Source organism: Cryptotermes secundus, unplaced genomic scaffold (assembly GCF_002891405.2).
Source record: "Cryptotermes secundus unplaced genomic scaffold, Csec_1.0 scaffold11, whole genome shotgun sequence".
NCBI classification, from domain to species: Eukaryota; Metazoa; Arthropoda; class Insecta; order Blattodea; family Kalotermitidae; genus Cryptotermes; species Cryptotermes secundus.
The window spans coordinates 572,967-592,520 of NW_019739208.1; the positions used below are offsets into that span (position 1 = coordinate 572,967).

At 41.0% G+C, this 19,554-nt stretch overlaps 2 protein-coding genes across 2 annotated transcripts in view; one reads left to right on the forward strand and one right to left on the reverse strand.

Moving 5' to 3' along the window:
• The window catches only part of LOC111871645 (protein timeless homolog), an 89,470-nt gene that overhangs the window by 10,766 nt on the left and 59,150 nt on the right, over positions 1–19,554 (forward strand). The gene's annotated exons all lie outside the window — the stretch shown is intronic.
• Positions 5,555–11,936, reverse strand: LOC111871643. The gene has a single exon (XM_023864879.2). The coding sequence runs from the start codon at positions 10,351–10,353 to the stop codon at positions 6,466–6,468; it is 3,888 nt and encodes a 1,295-aa protein (XP_023720647.1). The 5' UTR covers positions 10,354–11,936; the 3' UTR covers positions 5,555–6,465.

Consider the following 19,554-nt stretch of genomic DNA (forward strand, 5'->3'; position numbering starts at 1 on the left):
TAGTTTTGTTGGAATACCAAAAGTGGACATAATCATCCTTAATTTCTTCCTTATTATTGTATCATATGCTTGTTTAAAATCTATGAAGCATAGGTAAATATCTATATTAAATTCCCAGCATTTCTCCATTATTTGTCTCAGGGTGAATAAATTGTCTATTGTTGACCTATTGGGTTGAAATCCTGATTGATATTCCCCTATTATTTTTTCTATATATGGATCCAGTCTCTTTTTTAGTATCCTTGTTAAAATTGTATATGCTATCAGTAGTAATGATATACCTCTATAGTTGCTACATGTTAATTTATCCCCTTGTTTAGATATGGGACATATAATGCTCTTTCCCCAATCTTCTGGTATCTTTTCTTCTTCCCACACTTTATTTATAATTCTGTGGAGTGCTATTATTCCTTCTTGTCCTCCTGCCTTCAATAATTCTGCTGGTATGTTATCTCCTACTGGTGCTTTATTTAGTTTTTGTTCCTTTACTGCTTCTTCCACTTCTTCCTTTGTTGGAGGCTCTATTATCTCTTCCTCTTCCCCTTCCCCATGTGTCAGGAGATTAACTTCCATAATTTCAGGTCTCAGCTTTCTGTCAACTTCTCATATAAAGAAGAACGGTATCTTAGTATCGCCATGTATGTGTGTGTCTTTTCACCCAACCCATGTCATTAATTTTTTAATTAAATGACAAATTTTAATGAAACTTACTGTGATTATCATACTGTTACAAATCATCCCATGTTTGTCATTAAAATTTCCCTTCATTAAATAACACCAGCGTGGTGACTATGCAAACGTCTGTGGTGGGGCACGAACCCCCATAATGTATTATTGTGAAGTTTCATGTGGTAATGGAATCTTGAAAAATATGTAACCTTTGTTAGGGCCACGTTTTTCTTTCCTTGTGTTTATGGATTAGGTCATGTAATACTTTGTACCGGCCCCAAGCTTTTGATAGAGGACTTGTCAGTAAGCAGGGTAAGTAAACCAATTTTGATTCTTAATGTGTAATAGAATATTATAGCCTTGTATTTTTATTTAGCTTCCAGTTTGATAGCATTAACAGATGACCCGTTGTAACTTGTGAAGTGTGTTATGAGAATGCATGAACATACTTCCAAATTTTGTGTATTATGGTTTTTGATTCTTAAATATTTATGGTCATGGTGGGGGCCCAATGTTTGACGTTTTGTATGGCAACTTCCCAGCACTGGGAATTTATACTCATTAACTTACTCATGGAACTAAGCCCTTCTTGAGCAGCCATCAATTCTGCAGCTACTCAAGAATTTCCCAGCATTTTATGGAACCCGAAGGTTCGTTACCGTGTTCGCAAGAGCCCTCCATTGGTTTCTATCCTGAGCCAGATCCATCCAATCTGTACCATCCCATCCTATCTCTCTAAAACCATTTTAATATTGTCCACCCACCAATGCCTTGATCTTCCCAGTGGTCTCTTTCCTTCTGGCTTTCCCACCAATATCCTATATGCATTCCTCTTCTCCCCCATTTATGCTACATGCCCTGCCCATCTCTTCCTCCTTGACTTGATCATTCTAATCATACTTGGCGAAGAGTACAAGTTACGAAGCTCCTCATTATGCAGTTGGGAATTTATACTATTAGAAATTACAGACTACTGAACAAATGAATTCAGGCTGGATCAAGATGTGGGTAGGTCCATAACTGCAAGATTATGATTATGATGATTACAGGGACAAAGAGGATATAAAACCATAAACCATTTTATTACAGACTGTTTTTTAACAAGATGTGGACTTATAATTTTAAGTTTCAGTTTTTATTGTCATCATTTGAAAGACAAGCAAAGCATTTATATCACATTGTGCATCCATATGTTGGAAACTGAGATCAAGTTTCTTGGTGCTGTGAAATGGTTTTATAGGGATAAATCTGGCAAGAAATCAATCTAGCATTTACCATAAGGGACCGGAGAAAGTGTCAGGATAGCTGGAGTTCAGTAGGGATACATGCAATCTGAGTACAAGCCAGATACGGTGTCACTCTGCCAAGAATTTTAGTGATGTGTTTTGAATCCAGCCGTGAAGTACTTGTTTGGGGTATGATTATTTCAGATGAGTATAATGTTACTTGATGTTTTCAAGTTGCAGCCTCACTTGAGATGTTGTACAAGTGACTTTATTCTATTGATGAGCATAGTTTGAGAACAGGATGTTGAGGAGAATGCTTGGACCGAAGAGAGATGAAGTGGCAGGAGGTTGGAGAAAATTGCATAATGAGGAGCTTCATAACTTGTACTCTTCTCCAAGTATAATTAGAATGATCAAGTCAAGGAGGATGAGATGGGCAGGGCATGTAGCATGAACGGTGAGAAGAGGAATGCACATAAATATTGTTGGGAAAGCCAGACCACTGGGAAAACCAAGGCATAGGTGGGTGAATAATATTAAAAAGGATCTTAGATTGGATGGGATGGATTGGATTGATCTGGCTCAGGATAGGAACCAGTGGAGGACTCTTGTGAACATGGTAGTGAACCTTTGGGTTCCATAAAATGCTGGGAAGTTCTTGAGTAGCTGCAGAATTGGCTCCTCAAGAAGGGCTCAGGTCCTTGAGTGAGTGAGTGATTACCTATGCATTCTGTTTGCAGTGAAGTAATTGAAGTGGTTTGTTAATTAAAATCTGTAAACTTGGTTGCAGTCTTTCAACCTACAAATGGACTGCACCCAACTCATGGTAAATAGACCATATGTCAACCCTTAAACTTTGTTGTGTCTGTCTATTCCACCTGTTGCCACTAAAATATTTATAAAGTACTGGAGAAAAACATCGCATGATTTGGATGGGGGCTTCAGAGGTTTTCTTTTTGTGTCTGTGTCGTTCCTACCATACACTGTCACGGAACAGTGGACAGTAGATGGGGGGGGGGCATTGACGTGTTTCTCATGCTGTTCTAGCCACATAAATTATTCAGTCGTGATTCTTTCCATGAACATATATCTTCATTTTTCCAGTGTGCCACTTGTACACTTCAGTCGATTCTTTCAAGAGAGCGAAATGAAAGAGGATTATTTTGGCTTTAACACACAAGAATTGGGATGTAAAAATAATAACAGTTTTAAGTTTACATGATAGATCCTTGTATTCACTTCCTCATTTTACATGTCTAGCAAATAGAAATTGGTTAGCAATCTTTACATTACAGTAGCAAAAAATCCTAGTGGCTACCCTTGGGTTTATTTGAAAGTTTCACCTATACACTTGCCATTGCCGTAAAAAATATAGGCTCACTCAAAGGTTAATTACATTTCAAGTCTAAAGTTTCTGTGAGAGCAGAAAAAGTGTCAGTATTCATCAAATTGTTGTCCTGAAATATAAGAACAACATTTGATATACAAAATATTTGATGTTATAAAGTTTTTTTTTTAAAGTTATTATTCACTGTTTATACTTTATTTCAGTTCTTGCTACCTTGAAGGTAAAAAAAATATATATACCTCATGTTCACCATTCACATTTTTATTATTGTTTTTCTTATTAATACTGTTTGATTTCTTCTGTATTTTATTTTGGTGAGCAACATGAAATTCTGACCCACTACGTATGTGGTGTCTTTGTAATCCAAGTTTATGTCAGGGATTTCAGTTAGAACTGTGCAGTACAGCTGAACACAAGTTCAACCGTCAGTAATGTCCTATATTAGCCATTATCACAAGTATATAACACCTAGAGAAGAAATCTTAAGTATAACATTATCAAGTATGACTTATACAGTGTGTCCGTACTTAACATTATGTTCTAGGTTCTCTTTAATTTATTTTATATGCTCAGTGATGATATAATGCCATAGATCTGTACTCTGTTTCTTTTGTTTTCCATAAATTTGGCACGTGTATCAAATTAATATTGCTATTTTAACAGATTTCGCTAATGGTATCATTAGTCAAAATTGTACTGAAAGTGAACATGGCTTCATTTCCGGTAATATATATGTTGTGGACATCCTTTATGTGTCACAAATTGTGGGTCACATCATCATCTTTGGCATTTTAAACAGTCAGTCATAAATATTTAGTTATAGATCATTGAAGCATGTTATTTACATAAGAACACATTTTATGTACTGCTGTAACTTCCAGAAACATGTATCTCTAAATTAGACAAGTACATCACCATGAATGGATACTGCCTATGATCAATATAACAGAATTGGTTAATTATGTCATAAATCAGTGTGCAATTGGGAACCATTAGAGCATGATATTTGCAAGTAGGGTCTGCCTCACGTCGGATGATGCACAGAGCTGGACTGCGCATAGCTTATTGGTAATTTCCCATGGTGGCAGTCTGTCGCTCGTAATTAACTCACAAGTCAAAGCCAGATGAGGCCTTTGAAACATTAGAATATCATTTCTGAACTTGGCATTCTAGCGTTATTTTATTTTTATTTCTTTGTAAGTAATTATACTAAAAGGGAACGGTACCAATGGTAGCTAGCGTTTTCATGGTAGACAGTTATTATGCTGACAGTTGAAAAGGTACACTTTGAAAGTGGGTTTAAAAAAATTTCTCTCTGTAGCAACTTAACAGTAACGGCTTCCTTTGCATTACGAGGGTACATTTCAAAAGAAATATGATGATTTAATTAAGTGAGAACAGCCACATTAGAACTAGTGTAAGTAACATCTATAGCAGAGGCAGAGTAAAATAAGGGGCAGACCTTGGTATGTGAAGTTAAGGAAATTGGTATATATTTGTATCTTGCTTTTTGTTGTATTTGAACAGTGTTCTTACTTTATCTGCAGCCAGGATAGGTCAGTTAATATAAAGATTAACCTATGAGCTGAACAGGATTCATTTTCAGGCAGTGGCATAGATTTTCTCCATCTAGTGCCATTGTTAAGAATATACTTCTATTCCCCCATACATCTTTATGGTGTGGTGAAAACTGGAAGCCCATGTTATCCAAAATAGCAGCTTTTCATTTTATTCCTATTAGCTGGGACCAGTTTACTGTATAATATTGTCTTTATTCAAAGACTTTCCTTGTATTATACAGGGTGTTTCACGACTTTAGGGCATAACTGCAGGAGGTGATTTCCTAGGTCTTTGTGATCAAAAAAGTTCATATAAACATGTGTCTGATTTTGGACAATTATGGAGTCATGACCGTTTTTTCATTCCCGTACACGCCCTCGTGTGAACGGCGTCTGTCAGCTGGCACGTCGCTATTTTTAGCCAGCTACAGACAGAGCCCTCTCGTTATCTCGACACTTGAGATGTACCTAAGGCGGGGAGGGTTGGTATGTCCGTCGCGGTTCACAACCGAGCGGCAGCCTGTGTTGCTGCTGGCGGTGGCATTTTCGAAAATCAGCTTTAAGCGCCAGTGAATTCAAATTAAAGGTAATATCACGAAGTCAACTTTACATTCATACTTTAAATGAATCATGTATTATGCTGGTTTATTATTTTGTTCCATTTATTGTCGGTAATCGTTACCTTCTATTCTGAGTTTAATACAGTAATAACTCCGTAACCGTCCAAAAATCGGACACACGTTTATATGAACTTTTTTGATCACAAAGACCTAGGAAATCACCTCCTGCAGTTATGCCCTAAAGTCGTGAAACACCCTGTATGTGTTTCAAGTAGTCATATATTTCTCTTTAATTCCCCCATGAAACACTAGATGATTGGTTGAGTAGATAGTGCTCATCCTTGGTATTTTGGATATTCTGGGTTCCAGTTTCAGCCTTGACAGGGACCAGTGCTGCTCTGGGCACTGTGGAAAAGAGGAAAATCTCTTGCCTCTGCTGGTAATCAAACCCCAATTCCAAGGTTGAGAAAGTACATTATTAAAATGGAAAATAAGTAAATCACATGGTACAATTATATTGTTTTCATGGCACACCAGTATGCTGCACTTTTGTAACACTTATTAAATTAGCTGATGAGACAATGGCCTGGCAGACCTCTCTGTTGTAAATTAAACCCATCAAAAAGTATAGCTTTTCCTACACATGACAATCATTGACCTCTGGCATTGACATTTATATTGCCAGAAACTTTATATGCTCAATTTCGTAATCATCTCTCGATGCTTCATCTAGGTCAGGAATGATTTCTGCTATTGTTATTCAGCATACATGTTAACTCAGCTCTGCATTTTTGGTATTATATCAAAACAGTAGAAATGATGCGTAATTTCCTCATCAATCAGTGTACTGATATTTAAGTTTGGGCATTCTTGGTCAGTGAGGCAGGGACATCTTATTACAGCTTCATTATTTCAGAAGTGTATGTTGAAAAATAACATGCTCTGATATTCATGAACATATCTTTGTGTTCATGGTACTTGAAATGATCAATCATTCTATTGACTGAAACATGATTTTTATGTATTTAATGGGCATTATCCAATTTCCTTATGATTATATATTGCTGTCCTATGGGAACCATACTTTAGTATCTGGGCGAATGTCACCACAAATCACCAATACTTGACATACTTCTAACCTCAATGTCCTGTTGTCGACTGTATTCAACAGCTTGGCGTCTTCTACGTTTTGCACAGTGTGATATTGCCATGGCAAATGCACCTGCCATGGCAAGTCCCACACCCAACAAAACAAACATACTAGGATGTGAACCCGAGAACAGAGATGTTGAAATGTTCTCCTTAATTGTTACGTGTACACTTGAAGCAAATGCATCACTAGCATGGCTACTGTAAAACACAGACTTGTCTCCTATGGCAAGAGTCACATTCTCAAAACCTAGTTTCTCTGCATCGAGGTATGAAGTTACTTTAGGTTGCTGTTCTGTAGTAATGTCACTTTTGCCGTATATCTTGTTGTAAGTAACACTCACACCATTGTTCATACCACTAATTGTCGCATTGCCATGTTCTGATACCACAACTTTCTCTAAACTCACAGAGTTGTATCTGTCTCCAAACTTGAGTTTATTTACATAAAAGCCTGTAGGAACCATGCTAGAATGGTTCCTATATGCAGAGTTGTGAACAGAACTATTTGATGGGCTTTGGACTTGAATTTTGGAATTTGAGGTGGAATGGTTAGTAGTCATGTTTGTGTTCATGTTATGGTAATTGAATTCGGTGTAATGTACAGATTTATATGTAAGATCTGAACTTTCATTTATGTGATTTTCTGAAGTTTTGTTGAAAAGACTTGCCTCTAGTGGACTGGTGTTATCTCTGGTTACGTTTTCTTGAATGTCTGATCTCAGAGACTCATCTCCTTGTATGATGTTATTAAGAGACTTGTGATGATAATGTTTACATTTTGGGGGGTCTTTGTTGGTGAAAGTTTGTTTAAGTACTGTATCATTGTTCATGGAATTTGAAGCAACTTTGTAGAGGTTCAGATTATCATGTACACTTTGAATGGGCTCAGTACTTGGAAGAACGCCCTTATTCTTCGAGTTACGAAAGAATTTGTGTTGTGTCCAAGATTTGTTTGGGAAAATATTTCTTGTGGAGTTTGATGGAATGTTGATATATATCTTATGGTTTTCAGAGTGTGTTACGTTTATATGCAGAACTGTGATTGTAGTTTTTGAAGCAATACTTTGATTTTGTGTAGTAATATTTTTAATATTATAGGATGATTTTTCATTTCTCTCTGTTGAGTTTTCCCCTGTGAATAGAAATTTTTTTTCATCATGTACATTTTTGTTCATTACTTTGAACTGAGCTTTTAAACCGGGTGTAGTTAGAAATGTTACTTGATTCTGTTCTGTATTGTCATTAGTTGGATAGGTCATTGTATAGTTTTTGGTTGGAGAAACTGCATTATGAATACTATAGTTGCTGGATACTTCATCTACAGATAAAGTTCTTGAAGTTCTGATGTCTGTATAGTGGGCAGTCTTAAAATCATCATCAAAATCAGATCTGCTTGTGACTGATAATGAATCACTGGAATTGATGTTAGTAACGAAGTTATCTTCATAAACCGCGGTAGTATTGAATAAGACTTCTTCTGATTCTATGAAAGTGGAAGGAATTGCAAATGCATTATTGGCAGTGGAAGAATTTTCAGGTTGTGTGGTTGTGGGAACATTGTTTGTGGCATTGAAAGGTGACATTTCAGCTGTTTTAAATGTGGTTGTTGTTGAATTGCTGTTGGTATTGAAGTGCTGTATAGAGTGTGTAGGTAGTTTGGTGAATAATTGTTCTCGTGACTGATTATCCAGAGAACCTTCAGGGAGAGGAGTGAAAGGTGTTATGTTATGAGAGACCACTGTATTGAATATTTTGAAAATTGAAAACATTTCTGTTGTAACTGATGCATCGTACCTGGTTTCTGTAGTTGCTTCATAAGTGTTGCTTTTCACTGGCATAGAGAGGAATGTAGATGGTTGTGTGCTGCTGGTTGTGATGTTGAAATCTTCGTCATGAATATGGATGACAGGTCTAGAAGCAAGATGTGGAGGGGATGCACAGTAGGCATCCTGAAGGGAGGTTTCCAATTCCTGTTGCTGGTGTTTCTGCTGTTGACGTACCCAGTTGGCCAGCCAGAGCATGTTCTCACATTCCCACAGGTTCCCGTTTAACCGGAGTGTACGGAGCCGTGGGAGGAAGTGGAACAAATCAGACCGAAGATTTGTCAGTCCAGTGTTAACGAGATTTAACTCACGAAGTTGACGAAAGGCCGCAAGAGCAGCCGTATCAGCCAGAAGCTGTTCAGCTAGAACTGGGCTTGAATCAAGTTCTAACACTTCTAACCTCTCAGGCGATGTAACTGGGAAAGACATCTCTGTAGCATTAGATGCAGAAGAACTAATGCCGTCAAGATGCGACAGTCTAAGAACAGTCATTAGTGGTCCTGATAGAGCATTTCCTGGAAGACTTTTCAGAGGATTATCTGACATATCTAAGATCTCCAGTGCTGTCAACTGATTGAACGCACCATTCTGTATGATCATGATACCACTACAACGCAGTGACAAAAATTTGAGATGAGGAAGACCTTGGAGGTCACTTGAGTTCAGTTCTTGAATGCGGTTGCCCTGTAGATGGAGGGTTATTAACCCCGACGGCAAGCTCCGTGGTACGGTATGGAGATGGTTGCCTGACAGATACAGAGTGGAGAGCAGTTCAAGCCTTCCAAGGGCGTCTTCTTCCACTTCTTCTATCTGGTTGTCAGCAAGATTCAGAAGTTGAAGAAGAGGGTAGCTGTCCAGGTCTCCACACTGGACGGTGGTCACCGAGTTTCCCGCTAATTGTAAAGTACGGATAGATCTCGTGAGCGCTGCCGGAACTTGAGTGAGACCTGATCTTGATACGTCCACGGCTTGAAGTCTCCGGCCTGTCCCTACCAGGACCATGAGCTCCTGTCTCAAGCGGCCCAGCACCGGGTTGTCGGCCAGTAACAGATCCGTGAGTCCGCCCAACGACTGGAACGTGCCGGGAGACACACTGGAGATCCGATTACATGACACATCGAGCTGCTGGAGATGCATGAGACCGCAGAAACATTGATCACTAAGCGTTTCCAGCCGGTTTCCACTCAAATTAAGTCTTTGGAGATTGTTAAGTTCTTTAAAAACACCATTATCAAGGGAAGAGATGTTGTTTTCGGATACATCTAATTGCTGGAGACTTATCAGCCCATTGAAACAGTGTTCCTGTAGAACCTGAAGGTTGTTCCCAGCCAAGTTAAGCGTCCTTAGACTGTGAAGGCCGCCAAATGCATCGGTGTTTAAAAGCGATATCTTGTTAAACGACAGATCGAGGAAATATAGAGTGTTGTTGAGACCGCTAAACATACTCGGCAAAACAGCTGAAAGCTGGTTTTCACTGAAACTCAACATTTGTAGCGCTGGAAGACATGCAAACGCATCTTCTTCCAAATTTGAAATGTTATTGGAAGATATATCCAACACCTGAAGACTCCGCAGGTCTTTCAGCCAACGAGTACTGACATCAGAAATAGAGTTCCCGCTGAGATTTAACACTTTTAAAGAACTCATATGAGTAAACACTCCTTCGGGCATGTTCGTAATGAAATTAGATGTGAGATGCAGTCTTGTCACGCGATCCAAACTCGCGAATTGTCCGCTCTTTAGGGCGCGGATACGACAGTTTGTTAAGGCCAGTTCTGTGAGGGTGGGAAGAGTTACCCCGGCGACGTCTGCAATGATGTCAGGTCTTGACGTGTTAAGAACCTCAAGGCTCCTCATGGACACCGGAAGATGACGCAGGTCGCTGTCGATCCCTGCGCACGAGGCAGCCGTCGCGTTCACGCACACACACTTAATGGGGCACGAACTCGGTTCCGTCCCGCCGTCTGCCTGCACCACTACTAACACTAGCGCGGTTGCTAACAACTTTTGGGCCATGTTGTTTTAAAACACGCGATATAGGGGGATGTCCATTGTCCTGTTGGGAAGCTACTTAAGGTAGTTCACATGTCTCACTGCGTTGATCGTTTCTGTGAAGTGTGAAAGGTCATTTTGTCCTCATGCCTTCGATATATCGTTATTTATTCGACTTTTAATTAAATCAGATAAACAAAAATGTACTGTCAGCAGTGCAAACATATTCATTCATAAAAATAAAATACAGTGCATAGGTATGTTTTATTTTGTCGAGATTAATTTTTCATTTGTTTATATAAATGACGCAATAAATAAATAGTTTTGCACATCCGTTCATTAGTATGTATTTTTTTGGCAACACTTGTTGCTGTGGGGACAATAATTTAAAGCGCAAATGTGAATAGATCCGAAATAAAAAAAAACAATGCGATATATTGTGTTTCGTGAGGCTTAAAATGTCAATGTAAATTAGTATGTCAGTCTACATGCCTGAACTTTGGGTGTGATGAGTGCATTCAAGTTCTCTTGGGGACACTGAGAACGCTTTCGCAGACCTGCTACGCTCTGGCGGTCAGTTTTTGCTGACATGAGTAGACAAAAGTGGCGGATTTGCGCTGTAAGGGAGACAAGACGAATATAAACAAATACGTAATGTGCTCTAATGAAACTGAACAGCGTAGCATGTTGGCAAAACACAAATTAAATTTGAATCGCTGTATTAGTTCTTTTCGCCGACAAGGGAAAGACATGTCAGCTGATTTTTTTTTAATTCGTTGTATCCTTTTGAGTTTGTTAACCATACATGGTCACGAAATCCTTACGTAATGCACATCCTTTGTTTTTACCACATAAAAGATGACACTTTCTGCACTGATGACTCGTTAAAACAGTGAATTTGTTTCGTAAACGATACGAATTATTCAGCTCCATTGTCACTGAACTTTAGAAGCAAATTACTGTCTTTTATTTATTTATTTTCTGTTTAAAGATGAGCTTTAGACAGATTTTTTCCCGATTTCACAACACACTTAGCTCCATTAACTGTGTTCACACTTAAAGCACTTTCACGAAGAAAATTGTCTTTAAAACTATTCTCGAATAGTTCAGAAGAACGGAAGAACAACTTTTTTGCAAATTATTATATGATAATTGTTTCGAAACATTACATTTCGAATTAAAAAGTTAGTTAGTTTATTCACATGTTGGTCACTATTCGTAATTGGAAAACACAAATGTTGTTATTAAGTTACTGGATTTATCTCACGATATAGAATTGATGTAACTTCGGCATGGCGCGAATACGTGACGTCTAATTGAAAGGAAGAGCAATTCCTTGCGAACAGGTTTGAGTGAAATATCCTTTCAGGACTCTGCCAGTTACTTATTACGTTAAATCCTTTCGAGGATTAGTTCACATCCGATCTTGTCGAATATCAGCTCACAACTGACTCACAGCCAAGGGGGAGAGAGAATTTGTCTCCCCTCTGATGATGATGTCAGCTACCAACCCTCTCACCCGCGCCAACTACCCCCTCTGATGTTGTGTTGACTCCCTATAACCGCCCTTAACCGTGCCTGTGCTCTTGACCGTTCTGGTCCCAAGCTCCCGGTCTACTGGCACTCAGCGACCCAAGACATAGAGGCACTCGCGCAACCAACCCCGCCACTTTAGTCGTTTTTACCACCACTACCGGCACCCCTTTCTCCTCTGCCGTACCGGCTCTGCAAAACATGAACGGTGTAAGTGGATTCGTGTTGGTTTCCGGCGTCCCTCACCTGCTGTGTAAGGAGACATTGCATTCGATGATCGTGATTAATAAAACGTGTATAAAGTTTGTTCCTGTGCCATGAAGACGCATTGGGGAGTGGATGTATAGATCCACGTTTTCTTGACCTCGGCACTAGTTGGAGGTGAGTGGCCAGGTTCACACCTCGTCCGCTTTATTCCCGGTGAAAGAGTCCCTGGTACCCAATGCATAGGAAGGCAGGGGGGCTCCAGAGGCGGTCTGAATACTGCGGAGAAGAAAAAAGAATCTTGCCTCTGCCGGGAATCGAACCCCGGCCACCCACCCCGTAACTTTGACGCTATACCAACTGAGCTGTCTCCGACTCCAGCGTGTTTAAGGGAAATTATCGTTCTTGAAAGACGAAAGGAGTTTATCGGGCGAATGCAGATGGACACAGCAGTTTCTCTGGTTCCGGAAAGTCATGACTTAATCCTACAATTGATAAAAGATCTGATTTCGTTTTCTATAGCAATTGAGACAAATGGGACCAGGGATAGTGCAATCGCTATAGCGACTGGCTGGGCGACCGACGGATCGGTGTTCCGAGTCCCGGTGGGCTCAATTTTCATGTCGTCCAGACCGGCTCTGGGACCCACCGAGCCTCCTTTCCAGTGGGAAAGGGGGGCTTTTTCCACGGGGATAAAGCGACCGAGACGTGAAGCTGACCACTCACCTCCAATTAGTGCAGAGGTCAAGAAAATGTGGATCTATACATCCACTCTCCAATATGTCTTCATGCTTAACTAATTACGCATAAGGACGTTGCCTTATTGAGACAAACGATGTTGGTATAGGACGGTAGAAGTAGTATATATATACAGTAAAACTTGGTTATAGCAACATCGGTTTCTGCGACACCTTGTCTATTGCGTCAAATATTCAATGGTACGAACTAATTCCTCATAAAGCAACTGTTTTTATACCTTGCTTAGTACGACATGCACAAATGCATCAACCTCGTATGTAACGTCATTTTCATTCCTGAATTTCTCTGATATCGTGGGAAAGTTCGATGTGTCTGCCCACCCTCACTTTCTCTACTTGCTGACGTGACTGTCCTGGAAGAATACGACCGCGGGCTGCAAGAGGAGCGTGGGTTTTATGCGAAAACAAGGGTGTGGGGTGGGACTGCGTGAATAGTGCAAGAGGACGCGGCAGGTTGTTAACTGCATTCCTTTCCTAGAATCTCGTCTAACAGGACCTCACATTGTCTACTTACCCTATAGTGTTCCTGCCTAAACCCAGAGAAGTGCAGTAGCGAAAACATGGCAATGAAAAGGAAAGTTTTAAGCATTGAAGAGAAAGTTAAAGTGATTCGTGAAATACACTGTGTATTGTCAGTGAAAAGCGCTGTAATATGTCTTTGATATTACACATTTGGGCAATTCCACGTTAATGTTACGTTAGTCTGTACTTAACTACGTATTTCACTAAAAATGCAACATTTTAACTCGGTTTTTGGTAGATTTTTACTTGACTAACATAAGGCTACTGTGGAAGGGCCCATTTCGGTTACAACGACATTCGTTTATAACGACACTATTTTTAGGTCCCTTTGATGACGTTATAACCAAGTTCTACTGTATATATATATGTGTGTGTGTGTGTGTGTGGTTTGTTTTACGTTGCTGTCAGCGTTGACTGTTTAGCGTTGAAAGGTAGAATAATTGTTGAATTGGAAAGAATTTGGAAAGAAGCGATCATGACCTTCGAGATACTTTCTCGAAATTTGTCTTACGGGACTGAGAAAATCCATTAAAACACGTAATTCGGATAACCAATGTCCTGGCCGATATTTGATCCGAATACCTCACGGTAGCTTTACCTCTACACCAGCCTGCTTGGTGAAATACACACATCTCTCATCAGTATGTAGCTGCATATCTTTAATAATTTTTACTGGAGGTCGGTCAGTTCATCATTTTGAAAGAGGTTAAGCGAGTGAGGAGCGAAGCGCCGTTCTCTTCCTGACGCTGTGTTCTGAATTCTAATTTAACTATACGTTTTAGAAAGGTTACCTACGGGATAGTGGTTCTGCATGTAAAGTCCCTTGCTTGCAGCAACGCTTGTGGGTTTAGTACGAGAAATCGATTGTCAGACTTGGTTTTCTTCAGCTTCAACAGATGGCAGTAATTGGGAATGACAATGGATCTAAATTACGTTCCTGACAAGATTAAGAGCAGATTTTAAAAAGAGCTCTATCTTCTGGAATTTAACGTCCTGTAGTCCGTTGAGCGAACCGACGTTTCTGAATCGTCTCTATCTTCAGGGTCGAAGAAGAAACTAGCGTGAAAACAGGTGGCAAGCAGCTTATTATTGGAAACTGAAGATGGAGGCGACATGTTCCTATGAAACGTCCGTTGACTTTCAACGGACTACACGTTATATCTGAGAATATATGACATTTTATAACCACCGCTGTGTGAGAACCTCAAGTCCTGCAAGAGCAGATGAAATTGGGTTCACAATTTATCACCATGATTCTCTGTTAGGTTTGTGTCAATAATTAATTAATTGTAGGAATATTAACTTTGGGTTTGTGCAATTGGGTAGGTCGGTGGTTTCCGAGCTTTGTAAAATGGCGCCTATTCAGCATAGCAAACAGTTCTTGGCGCCTCCCACTTTCTTAATTCTGTGTTCTGTTCATTTTAAAGTAAGACATTTGTGGTTTTATCTTTAATATTGTAGCGTATACAGCCGTTACTATGCAACGACCGCTAGATAGGCGGATATGCCAGTGTCGTTTCTAGTCAACGTCTCATCAACGAATCGACACGCAACAATAGAAGTATTGTTGGAAACGGGGTGTTTCTACGGTGGTCCGTGCCGAGAAGGCAGTTGGGGCGACCAAGTGAGTTATGTACGGGATGCTGTGAAGAAGAGGGACAGTTGAAAGGAGACGTCATCCAGAGAGGACTTGAGCGCGGAAGCTGAAGAATCTCCATTATTAGAAGGCGTTACCAGGGAACGGCTGGTAAAGAGATAGGCTGGAAAAGGCTTGCTAGTGCTGTGGTGGTTTGTGAGTTATGGAGATTAGCGGTGGAGCTGTAGTTGCTTGTAGTTTCGAGTCTTGTGTGTAAGTGGTCAGTAAATCCAATATCCAATCCAAACCCCCGTCGAGAGTCACACATTCGTGTGACAATATTTATAAAGTTTTACAAATTAATTCGGTTTTACTGTGTAAGTTTCCCAGAATAGCTCGTAGCTCCCTAACTAACTGGTCGCGCGCCCCCCTGAGCGGTAGGACGCCCCATAATTCGAAAATCACCGATGTGAAACAGAAGTTTTACATTATAGTTGTATGCTACATGTGTTACTTTTCGGGGTTACACTCAGATTCTGATAGTGGGTAATTTCCAACATAAACCTCCTCTGTGGTATAGTGGTAGGGTTCGTTGCCGCGGGAATATGATTACATAGTCGTTGCCCAGCAACGATAGGGAGGGATACATACATACATGCAGCCAGGTGATCTCATAAGCCTACTTTCATTTCTTACAAATAAGGAAAGTATGATAAAATAGGCCGCGACCGCTTCCAAATGCTTCGCAACTTATCATTCACAGTCACCCTGCCTTTCGGTTATATACAACCCTAACTGAGGTTTCCGAGATTGTCCTCAGTGCCTCTCTACTAATGCTGGGAGGAAACGTCGATTAGTTCACGACCGCTTCCTTCCAAATCCTTACCAGCACATTAATTAGTCATCCTGTCATTCAACGGTGTGGAATTTAACCACATAAGTAATCAATGCAGTTGAGAAAGCGTCTTTAAATAAGCTAACTAACTTCATGGAGCTGAGCCTTTCTTGAGAAGCCGCCAATCTGCAGCTACTCAAGAACTTCCCAGCATTTTATGGAACCCGAAGGTTCATTACCGTGTTCACAAGAGCCCTCCACTGGTCCCTATCCTGAGCCAGATTAATCCAGCCCATAAAACCCCATCCTATCTCTCTCAGATCCATTTTAATATTGTCTGCCGACCTACGTGTTGGTCTGTCTCCCTCTGGCTTTCCTATAAATATCCTGTATTCATCTCTGTTCTCCCCATCCATGCTACATGCCCTGGCCATCTCATCCTCATTAACTTGATCATTCTAATTATACTTTGCGAAGAGTACGAGTTATGAAGAAATAAAATAGAAAACAAACATAAAAATGTGATGATTTTGTAATAGGCTACAGCTGCAATACATTATTTTCCACTTGTTACATATTCACATCACCGAATGTCTTAGAAAAGTTCTCGGTTCGAATCTCAGGCAGGAGATCGTCTATTCAGATATTTCGTAATTGTCCTCAAGCCTGTTTAGTTCAGTGTTGCGATACAAGTCGTAGTGAGTCCCAGTCCCAGGCGGACTTGGCGTTCCTTCATTAAATTAACGTAAGCACAATGTAATAGTAATCGTAGAGAAGATGTAGGTACAGCCTGTAGTTCATCTTGTCGCTAGGATATGGACCCACCACTCTCGTCCGGTTGCACTTGGGTTTGCTATCCATTCCGTTCGAGGAAACTGGTACGCACGCGGCTGATATTCGTGGGTTTCCCAAGGACTCTCATTAATTCCATTCACCCACTCATGGAGCTGAGCCCTTCTTGAGGAGCCGCCAATTGTGCAGATACTCAAGAACTTCCCAGCATTTTATGGAGCCCGAAGGTTTATTACCGTGTTCACAAGAGCCCTCCACTGGTCCCTATCCTGAGACAGATCAATCCAATCAATACTATCCCATCCTATATCTCTAAGATTCATTTTAGTATTGTCCACCCACCTCCATCTTGGTCTTCCTAGTGGTCTGTTCTGACTTTCCAACAAATATCCTATATGCGTTCCTTTCCTCCCCATTCGTGCTACATACCCTACCTACCTCATCATCCTTGATTCTAATTATACTTGGAGAAAAGTACAAATCTTCATTATTATTGACTCATCATTATTCCTCATGTGATTTAGCCCCGTGTCGAGAGATTGGAGAAAACTGCACGATGAGGAGCTTCATAACTTGTATTCTTCGCCAAGTATAATCAGAATGATGACGTCAAGGAGGAAGAGATGGCCAGGGCATGTAGCAAGAGTAATGCATGTAGTATATTGGTGGGAAAGCCAGGAGGGAAGAGACCATTGGGAAGACCAAGAGGTAGGTGGGTGGACAATATTAAAATGGATCTTAGAGAGGTAGGATGCTATGAACTGGATTGATCTGGCTCAGGATGGGGACCTGTGGAGGGTTCCTGTGAACACGTTAATGAACCTTCGGGTACCATAAAATGTTGGGAAGTTTTTGAATAGGTGCACAACTAGACGCTACTCACGAATGGCTCAGCTCCAGGATATTAGTTAGTTGGCCCTGAGTGTCGTAGAAGGCGACGAAAGGAAACCGGGTGACTGGGGGTTAAACTGGGGTACCACTCACTGAAGGACCTTGTTCTCCAGGTTGGGGGTTGGATGCAAGGCTGACCACCTTGCTCTGTAAAAAGAAAAAAAAAATGTGAAATTCGAAAAATGAAAACTGGATCAAATCTGACAGACTCTTCTAAGGAATGCTATGGCTTAGAAAGTACTGTTTTGCTAATGATGATGATGATGATTAGTAATAGTTGCGGCATCTATAAATATACGTAGAAATGGTTTCGAACCCAGACCTTTATCGCTCATTCTGATAAGTTAAGAAGTTTGTTATTTTTTTAGACCCAGACAATACGAAGATAAAGTCTGTTAAGAATAACCGTGGTTAAAATCAAAATAAAATAAATGTACGTGTTCTAGTGGTCAGGGTTCCTGCCTTCAGATCCAGAGGTCCCGTGTTCGATTCCCGGCCCTACCAGATTTTCCGAGAAATAGGTGGATCTGGAACGGGGTCCAGTCAGCCTCGTGAGGATAATTGAGGAGGTATTTCAAGGAAATAGCTCCTCCGGTCTAGAAAACCGAGATTAACGGCCGTGGTGATCCGTTGCGCTGACCACGCGACACTCTCTATCCGCCGACAAGCGGCGGTCGCTCGGTCGGTATAGTTCGCTTGCAGACTACAGGCCACGAAGTTCGTTTTTGTTGAGTTTGGAGTTCTCATAGCTGTGTCTACGAATAGTCCGAGCTATTGGTGTATGACGCAGTGTAGTCCGGTAGAAGTTTGAGGACGTTTCGGAAGAAAGTACGCCTACATCTTGCACGTTGCTTACTTGACTTACCTATTGTTTTATTCCGAAACGTCGGTGAACTTGTACCTGACTGCAGGGCATCATACCCCAGCAGATAGTACTCGTCGGTGAAGTTGCACTTTATGCCTGTGTTGCTGTGATAGTGAAGGAGAACTCTGTATTGGCGCATGCCCATCGAGTCGGATCGAAGTTCTGTTCGCTGCTGCCGACAGCCAACGCTGTCTGCCTCGATGTAGCCGACGCCACGTCGGAAGGCCCGTAGATCTGAGCCCACTAGTTCACTTCTGTCCTGCGAGATTCGTCTCCACCGCAGCTGCTTCATTTTTTTTTGGTGGGGGGGGGCGAGAGTGGGTGATGGCTTTGGAAGGGGGTGAAAAGTTGAGAGCCATCTGAATTGTAGGCGGCGACTCTATGCAACTCTGTCGCAAGCTAGCACGATAATAAGGCCATCAATTCACGCTGCCCCGTCGGAATTGGAATTGTGAAGGGTTTTTTTTGGGGGGGGGTTGACATCGGGGTCAGAAGAGATGTAATACTGAAGTGTTCCTAACATGGTTCAAATTCTCTTGAGACGGGGTTGCATGTTTCGTCAGATTCAATAACTGGGTAAAAAAAAAGATAAAATTTTCTCTGTGTAATTGAACACTACACCATGAAGGCGTATGGAGGAATAGATGTATATATCCATATTTTCTTGACCTCGGCACTCATTTGAGGTGAGTGGTCAATTTCACGCCCCGGCCGCTTTGTCCCTGGGGAAAGAGTCTCTGATAACCATTGGACAGGAGGCTGGGTGGGCCCCAAAGCCGGTCTGGGCGACGTGCAGAAGAGAAAATTCTTGACCCCACCGGGACTCGAACTACGACCCCTCGGCCGTCCAGCCCATAGCCAGTCACTATACCGACTGCGCTGTCTCTGGGTATCTTATGTTACTGATTATAGATATCTGTTTATACAGGGTGTCCCAGGAGGAATGTGCCAAACTTCGGGAGGGTGTTCCTTATGTTAAATTATGCCGATATAACCCAGAACACCTATGTCCAAAGTTGAACGGTTACGGAGATAATGGCCAGAGAAGTGTGAAACTTTGACCGGTGTTACACACTTGTTGATTACAAAATACATATTAAAACTGGCAGGAATATGTGGTTTCTGTAATGTTAATAATGTACGTAACATCAAACTAACTTGTGAGTGACATGAAGCCGTAAAATTGAAGTACAAAATACTCGCTCGCCATATCATAATTGTCCTTAGGGTTTCCAAGCACTATACATGA

Bases quoted from the DNA above. Each gene is read 5' to 3' on its own strand.
- LOC111871643 (XM_023864879.2), bottom strand. From the start codon at position 10,353: ATGGCCCAAAAGTTGTTAGCAACCGCGCTAGTGTTAGTAGTGGTGCAG.